The 9,363-nt window shown below is 42.2% G+C and overlaps 1 protein-coding gene across 1 annotated transcript in view; it reads left to right on the top strand.

The window, feature by feature from the left end:
• Positions 1–7,157: 7,157 nt before the first annotated feature.
• ESYT1 (extended synaptotagmin 1) overlaps positions 7,158–9,363 on the top strand; it is a 29,114-nt gene continuing 26,908 nt past the window's right edge. Inside the window, exon 1 of the mRNA XM_053455625.1 lies at positions 7,158–7,505. Coding sequence (XP_053311600.1) covers positions 7,212–7,505 — 294 coding nt within the window. The 5' untranslated portion in view covers positions 7,158–7,211. The remainder of the gene's footprint in view (positions 7,506–9,363) is intronic.

Raw genomic sequence — 9,363 nt, 5'->3', positions numbered from 1 at the left:
ATAAGAGGGACATTTTGATGAGTAGTGAACTTTCAGTGGGTGTAATAGACGTCATGTTACACAACAAGAAGCAGGTCATGAACATCCAATTATTTGAAGTTTTGGACATTGTTCAAAGATTGGTGCATCACCAATTGCTTTGTATTTCAGGTATTTCCATCTGCAGAATACCGAATTTTCTCCAGCAGGAGGTACAGTGGTTTATGAAGACAGCAAGAAGACAAAGAGCAGGACTAGAGCAGCAAAGACCAAAGATTATGCTGAAGTCCACAAAGTAGTGAAGTGGAACATCAGGAAGGACAAGAGAGACTATGTGTAAGGATTGGCAGCAGAAGTGGAGCAGGCAGCATACAGCAGCAACATCCCCAAGCGACTGTCTGGAAAGCTCAGCAAACCAGAACTTCCCCTCAAAGACAAGCAATGAAGGACCATCACAGGAAAGAACAAAATATGTGTGGAGCACTTTCAGGAACTTTATGTTTTGTTTTTTTCCCAATTCAGTTTATTGAAGCAGGAACAACAATTACATAAAATCGTACAGTGATTGTTTGTATACATACAAATATTCCAATAGTAACAAATAAATTGGCTGAGGTACAGCTGTAGGGTGAGAGGAGACAAAATTGCATGCAGCAAAATACATGTATCCACAGCGACAAGGCATTACAGAATGTGGTTCAGTGAAGTAGACAGAGAAGAGGGTGAGCAGGTCTAGGAAGACCAACTAAGTAGGCGTGTTGGTGTAGGTGTGGTAGTAGGTGTGTGCGTACCGCTTTAGCATACAGAGTCACAGAGAGTTGGGTGGAAGATAACATAACGAAACCAAAAACAGAAACCAAGATCAAATCAAATCGTGAGCGGCGTTTTGAAACAAAATTAAAAGAATAACAGGTCAAGATCGGTGTGTAATAAAGGTCGCTAAAGCTAGCTAAGGTCAATAAAAGCGGATCACTCAAGTGGACAGCGGTGCTTCGACCCCACAATGGTTTTGAATTGCGGAGAGAGGAGGAAAACCTTCCAATGGAACCAACGCAGATCATCCTTATATGCTAAACCCTTAGAAGCCATCACCTGGTATTCCATGCGATAGATGAAGATCAGCTTCTTCGGCCAGACCTGAATCGGGGGAGTGGAATGAGATTTCCAAAACTGAGGGATCAAAGCCCTGGCTGCGTTTAGAAAGTGTAGAGTAAGAGAGCGCTTATAGCTTCCAATCGGGATAGGGGAGGCCTGCAGTAGGACCAACTGAGGTGTCAATTCATAATCGGCATCACAAACCTCCCTAATAACTGCTAACACTTTAGACCAGAATGGGCGAACCAAGGGGCAGTCCCACCAGATATGGACATAAGAGCATGTACGAGATTCGCAACACCAGCATTGTGCGGAAACCTGCGGCAAGAACTTGTGGAGTTCCACTGGAACCCTGTACCACCTGGTGAGTATTTTAAAGGCCAATTCCTGTGTCTTGCTGGAGATAACCCCTTTATGAGTTAAGTAAGCAATATTTCTCCATTCCAGATCTGAGAATTGGATGCCCAGCTTGCCCTCCCAAAAGCTATAATAGTAAGGTTTAGGCATACAGGTAGTGTCCAGAAGGGCAGAGTATAGGAGGGAGAGAAGATGTGGGGTCACTTTCAGGAACTCTTGAACAGGCCAGCGCCATCAAATCCACTAGACATAGAAGCAGCCAATGAGAACCTCCTAATCAACTGCAACAAGCCAACCAGAGATGAGATCAAGAAAGCCATCACCATAGTTAAGAACAAGAAGGCAGCTGGACCTGGCGACATACCAGCAGAGGCCCCAAGAAAGGGGACCTCAGCAACTGTGCCAACTACAGGAATCATACTCCTGTTGGAGCCAGGGAAGGTCTTCAACTTGTCCTTCTAGAATGAATGAAGGATGTTGTCAATCTACAGTTAAGAGAAGAGAGGCTTCTGGCACAACAGATCATTGCTGGACCAGGTAGCAACTCTCCATATGATAGTTGAGCAGTCCTTGGAGTGGAACTTCTTACTGTGGATCAACTTTGGCATTTTTAAGAAGGCATTTGACAGCATGGATCGAGAGACCCTCTGGAAGCTCCAACACTAAGGCATCCCAGCCAAGTTGGTCTCGCTGATCAAGAACTGATATGATGGAATCTTACAGAGTAATCCATGAAGGGCAGCTCACAGAAAGCTTCCAGGTGCGAGTCAGACAAGAATGCAATCAGACAAGAATGCTTATCATCCTTTCTCTTCCCCCTTGCAATTGATTGGATTGTGGAGATATCCACCAGCAAGTGCGTAAATGGAAAGCCTGCATGGTTTTTAATCAGGTACAGTATAGTCTTAGAAAAGTGTTTCCATCTTGCATCATTATGTCTGCCTACAGTCCTGAATTTAAAAGGAGTTTCAAATATGACACTTTGCTTGCTGGAAAAAAAGTGCTTCATTTTCAGAACGCCCTGTAAGACCACAGCTCTGATGGTCAAGTGTCGGCAATTGGAATATTGCTATAATGGCATTATTAAAGCCAGATGCTCACAAAAACACTAATGGAGCTTCAGCACCAACCTGGATGTCCTATCTTTTTGTAGGGAAAGGAAAAGAGACAATGGTCCTGGGACCATTTGTAAAATATGTTTGGCATTCACAAACATAAAAACATGCTCATGTTATGTTTTCTCTTTGTACATTTTGTTACACTTGATTTCTATACAATATTTCTGACTATAATAATTGTGATAAACATCTGTTTTCGGATATCGGAGGCCAGTAGAGTAGAGTTCCTCCTCATTGACAAGTACGCACACCGACGTTAGAGTACGAATGTATCCTCCAATATCGATTTTCTTTTTTTTAAAAAAGTTAAGTTATTCTGAAACTTGAGACGGCTAATATTTAAAGTGAGCCACTCAAAAAAATAAGACAGATTGCCACTTGGTGACTGCAAGTTCCCTCTGCCTTTCTCAATTTTTAAGGGTAAGCTGCAGCTGAATTTGCAGAACAAATGGACTGGGTCGTTCTGGCTTGGGAACATTTAACTGTGTAACGGGGAGGTTGATAATGTGTTTGGTTTAAATTATTACTGGGCCTTCCATCTTGGGTGCCTAACCTGCCCAGCAGTGATGGAATGTGATTTGTTAAAGTAGTAAGGTTAACTTATCTGCCAGTAAACATTAGGTTGGGAACACAAGTGTTCAAGGAATAGACTTGCAAGATAATATAACTTATGCATTTAAATAAGGTGTCCTCTTTGTCCAAGAGACAGGGAAACCATTAGGGTGTTAAGAAAGAAAAAATATATATCCTGTTAGAACACAATGCAGTGATAAAATCAATATAATGATGCAATGTGGTTGTTTTTTTCAACAGTTCTCCAAACCAACAAATGCAGAATAAGATATTAAAAAAATTAAAAGCTTTTTTTTCGGCAAACCTCATTCCTCTATAAATTAAATCAATAAAAAATATTGATAATATTTCAAATACATTTGCAGAAAACGGTATAGTAGGCTGTCACAGTAGAGTTAATTTAATCCTCTGAATCGTAGCCAAGGCCAATTAACTACAGTTCAGCTGCAGCCCTACTAAAGTAATTGACATTACCTTATTCTAACTAATGCTGTTACAGCAAGAAAACTATGCAAGGTCATTGCATCTAACCAGACAGGGAGATAGCTGAAAATGTTACCAAGGCCCCACTCGGACTATGGGGAACTGGGAAAATGGAATAACAGCCCATCATTTCATTGAGCTATGATGATGTTCATTGGAAATAATCTGTTTTATATTACTGTGTTTTTCCTTTTTGTGAGTCTTTAAGATTGTAGAATAGGATTGCCCAAAAAAAAGGCAGTTCCTCTCGGTGACTAGCCCAAGACATGCAGTTACACTACTTTCATTCATTTCTGTGCCAGGTTTCTTCCTCCCCAACCCCTGTCTATAGACAAATCAGCCACTCATGTTACATTTACCACTAATGTACCTAATATTATATCCAATGCCTGCAGAAACCCCCTTTAAAAACCTCCCATCCACCACTAGAACAAATAAAATATGGCAGTGGTCAACATGAGTCTACTCGCATACTGTTTTGGAAGCTGTCTCTCGATTATACGCTGTACCCCTAATTTAAAGATTTAAATTAGGGGGAAAAAGGCGAATGCATACTTTGCATACTTTGATATGCATTCTTCTTTGGTGAGACTGTCTGGGACATTAAACTGCCCCTTTAAAGTCTGTTAAGCATAATGCGTTCCAGGTAGCTGACAGAGGTTGTGGAGCAAAACTGCTTGGGTGGTATAAGTGGCTGCCCAAAGTTATGAGTTACCCATCATAAAAGCCTAGTAATCCATGACAAAGTGGTAATGGCTATGTTTAGTACTGGGAAGGTCAATTCTTCTGAATTATATAACAGATATCAGGTGCCCTGGTTTTTTTTTTTGTATGGATTTAGTTTGCATTCCTGCTCATTTACAGGTTGAATTTTCATACTCAGCAAGTAATCCTATACCCACTATGCCCAGGAGACACAGATCAATAAAAGTTATTATGTATACACATTGTTACCTTGAGTATAAGCGTGTACAACACATCCTGCCTCGTTGTGCATGGTTTATTCTGTATTGGTTTCAATTAAACCTCTAGATTGTAAGCTTGTTTGAGTAGGGCCCTCCTCACCTGTTGTCTCTGTTAGTCAATTTGTTATGTTACATATGTCCACCCATTGTACAGCGCCACAGAATTTCATGGCGCTATATAAAACAATAAATAATAACTTCACACAGTGATCTCAAACAAAGTATGAACTACAAAAACTCCCATGCAAATATAAACCCACCAACACTGTTGAGCAGATTTTCACAATCTAAAGTCCCTCTTATGTAGCTTTCCGTGTACCGGTACTATATTGCCCATCATATTTTTCAGGACACATCTAATTATGACGTGTTGCTGATGAACACCTATAAAGTATTTCCATGCAGTATGGACCAATTACATCCCTTTAAGGCAGGGATAGCGTTTACATGTGTTGGTCAGCAACATACAAAATTTAAAACAGTAAAACATGGCCAATGTGGCAATCCTTTATGAATAATTATGTAAGGAGACCTTGGAACATGTGTAAATCTGTTTTAGTGGGATTATATTGACAAGGTATTTCCACTTTTCTTTTCTTTGGCCAAGGTGTCTTCCGAACAAGAATCCCTGGAGGAAACAATAGGATCCATGCGTCTCTTCTATGTGATGACCAAAATCTAAACTTCCCCATTCCTCATATACAGTAGGATGCGACGGTCTTCACTGCGGCTGAGAACTGTGATATACCGTATATTGGTTCCAAGCAAATTTTCTGAGTTTAAAGGAAAGAGTGACAGTCCCTCCTAAAAGAGGCAACCGTGAGCCATGATTTCCATATGCCCAAGCACTACCCTGTGGGACTTACTCGTGGTAATAACGTTATACAGACCAGGGATTGTTTATAACCAGAGCCGGCCATAAGTGTTCTGGCGCCCTGTGCAGACTACTCCTCTGGCGCCCCCCATCCCCCAAAAAATAAGGGGAAAAAAAAATCACCCCCTCTGCCCCTTCTCACTATCTACCCCCTCTCCCTATCCTTACTTACCTTGTTGCCGGAGTTCTGCGGTGGGAGTGGGAGGCATCTCTCGTCCCGCTCAGCGCACTTCACAGCTGAGCGCCAGAATAATTCCGGCGCTCAGCATGAAACGCCGGCACCGCGACGGAGTCACGGAGAGTGAGGGGGGCCGAGCGGTTGATTAAAACTTCACGAGTTACCGCTCGTTTATTTTTAAATAAAGTTAAAAAAAACTAAAACCCTCCCGATGTTTTAATTTAAGTCCCGGGCAGGCTCCCCTGTTGCCATGGCGCCCTGTGCGGCCCCATAGGTTGCACACCCCTAAGGCCGGCCCTGTTTATAACGTAATGGAAATATATATGGATGGACATTATATACGCTTTGCTGTTTTAATGGAAAGCAAGGCCATTTTTAGCTGGAACGTAATTGCTAAAGGTTTTTTGAATGATCAATTAACCTTTTAAACTTAAATTTGGATTAGCGAAGACAATGTGCGGTTGAAACATGGGAGTGATAAAGAGCCTCTGTACCCCTATGGAGAGATTACATTACAATTCAGCCCTAATTTCAGCTACAAAAGTCATTCTTACCATTAACTTCTACGCTGTACTTCTGGCCAATGTAATTTAATGGACCAAATTTGCTTTTCTTTCAAACACACAGAAAATTCAGCGACAACAAACTTTTGAATGGCAGTGTTTATATATATATATATATATATATATATGGGTGTGTGTATACATGTACGGTATATATATATATATCAAAAGATTAGAATTATTAGAGGTAGAAAATGCATACTGCCAATATTTTTAAGGTGGTCCCCATGCATCGACAATATTTTTGTTACCGGAAGAAAGTTGCGGTAAATAGTAGCAGGGCAGACAACACCGTAAACGCGGCACTCACGCCACCGCGGCTACATGGCTCTGGCAATCCACTCTGCGAGCTACCAAGGATTTCCGTAGCCACGCCCATTCTCGAGTCTGCCTCCGCCTCCAATCAAGTCGAAGCCAGGAGGCTGGTATGCCCGCCTCCGCACGGGGTCGGGATTATTCACCAATCAGTGCAAACTAGGGGTCTAGCGGCTACACCTCCCGGGACTGGCTGGCAAGTCTGTGTGTTTAACGGAGGAGTCAGGGCAGAATTCCGTATGGGCTCCTTCGTTGTCTTCATCTGTCCAGCATCGCGGCGGCAACCAGGACGACGTCGTTCTAAAGAACAGCAGCAGTGAATACGGAACGGGAGTTCGCAGGTTACTCGGTTGTACAAACCCACCGTATACCGGGGAGGGGGCGCACTGGGAGCCGCCCTGCATCACTTTGCAGTTTACGGCACCGTGTCCGGACGCATCATTGTGACTTTAACTGCTCAAGTCTGCAGCACTAGGCTGGCACCTCTAGGACGTTGCGCAGCCCTGCCCCTTATAACAGCATGCATGCCCATTAGATGAGGTGTCATAGAGGGGGACCCAGCTGGACAACGTCTTGGCACATGAAGAGTGTCTGGATGATCTAATCACCTCTAGGACCCCTTTGCCTCTATAGTCCATTACACTGTTAACTGCTAGGAAAGCGGCATTTTACCATAAAGTAGCATTCATTTGAAGACCAATTACCCTGACCATGCCAGGGACAGAAGAGGTCCACTCCCCCCCCTCCACTGCCACTGGCTCCGATTTAGTAGCCAGCTTGTTGACTGTGGGTCGGACCCTGCTGCTCCTTTTGCCAGTATACTTATGTGGCTACCTGGGGATGAGTATAGTCTTTGTGATCCTTGGTCTGGTGGTGTACTTGGGCTGGAAGGCTACCCGAGAAAGTAAAAGGATCAGTCTCAAGTCTGCGTTTGAAGCTTTACAGAATGAAGAAGCCATCATGGCTAGCAGGATATTTATGACCAAGAGAGAATTACCATCCTGGGTAAGAGACGCCACTTATCACTACTACTCAAGGTCCTGAGTGTAGTTATTGCTGCAGGGTATGGGTCCATTATGTTCACAATTAATGATTTTTCTAGTTTGTATTCCCATATGGGAAAATACAGCAATTAATCATTTAGAGTACTGATCACAATGTGCTAGCGTACTGATCACATTGTGCTAGCGTACTGATCACATTGTGCTAGCGTACTGATCACATTGTGCTAGAGTACTGATCACATTGTGCTAGAGTACTGATCACATTGTGCTAGAGTACTGATCACAATGTGCTAGAGTACTGATCACATTGCTCTAGAGTACTGATCACATTGTGCTAGAGTACTGATCACATTGTGCTGTTGGGAAATCTAGACATATGATTATAAAAATACTTTTTTAAGAATAGCCATTTGAGAAAAGGTATCAACAATTATTCTTATGCTAAGTTTGAATAATAGGTTAATTACCATAGCAACCGACAGAACAGTCCGCTAAGCAGGGACATTCTACTTATTGTTACGGTGACTTTGGAAACTCTGCACCAGAATGGTATTTATGCTTGGGGAGAAGGTGTTGGCTCAAACCTAGTACTTAACTTCTCAGAAGTGCACAATTCAGAGCCGACTCATAAACTTCATCTCATTTAGATGGAAAGTCCAACCTGCTCTGTGGTCATGAAGCTTATTATGGTACTAGCTTGGCTCCTATGAGGTACATCGACGCGGAATATGATGATGCTATATAAATCAATAAATAATAATAGTGCCACACCACCAGCCAGATCACCCACCTCTGTGTCATAAATAATGACCAATGTGTCCTATTATACATGATGTATATCTACATTCCATCTTCACTGGGACCTATTAAAATAAGACCCGCCAGTTGCACTACACATCATCCTTGCTGATATTATGTATCCAGATTTGCTCCATATACTTTATTTGCACCATGGGGTATATAGTACAGTTTCAGAACCACTTATTCTTATAGATTAACCCATTGCTCTCCCAGACTCTTTCTTACTAGAGGTGGGTGTTGGCCAGAAGATGACTTGGCTGATGAATGGCATCCTCCATCCCTATGAAGTGGTCAGAGGCCAGATATTGATTTTTTAATAACTGAAAAATGCTCTCCACATCTGCATTCATCCTCTCTGATCATACGGTGGAAATATTTAAATAACTACATGCACGGTTACTTGTGTTTGAAATTCACAATGTAGATTTGGGGTGTCTCCCTATTCCCATTCACATCGCTTGTAATATTTTGTAGTCCGAGGTACATTTTACATGTTTCCTACATCATCTTCATTTTGTGGTCCATTATTCTGCAAAGCCTTGTTGGCTTCTGCTATATTCATCTTGAAATATGGAGGGGGATACCGGTAAGATACCGGTACTGGTTAGGTGTCAAAGCCGTCGGCATATGGAAGGTAAAGAATCTGCTATCTGGAAAGCTGCTCATCAGCAAGATTGATTTCATAATGAATTGTATGAGGTTTTCATGGTCTTCTGCTATGGGGTGTATTTTAAAAAAATGCTACTTTAAATATGTATCGTAAGTATGATGTGTTACGGAATTAAAAAGTAAGTGCTTTACAGGCATGTGCTATGAACCTGATGGTTATTTCAATTTCGTCTGCCGCCGCGGAGCCCACCAACTACGTTTATCCTGCCATGTTTGTAGCCACACCCTACCCAAAACAACACTTGCTCAGTGCTTCATGGTGCGGCATTATAAATCCTCCCCCTTCATCTTAATCAGTGAAATCACTAAAGGTTACACGCACATATTATATTGTATCTATCAGCCCGATAAGAGAATTACACATAAATAACTGAAAGCGGGTTTTCCAA

The sequence above is a fragment of the Spea bombifrons genome, chromosome 2 (genome assembly GCF_027358695.1).
Source record: "Spea bombifrons isolate aSpeBom1 chromosome 2, aSpeBom1.2.pri, whole genome shotgun sequence".
Taxonomy (NCBI): Eukaryota; Metazoa; Chordata; class Amphibia; order Anura; family Pelobatidae; genus Spea; species Spea bombifrons.
The sequence above is the reverse complement of the archived record's forward strand: the minus strand, read 5'-3'. Positions and strand labels throughout refer to the sequence as shown.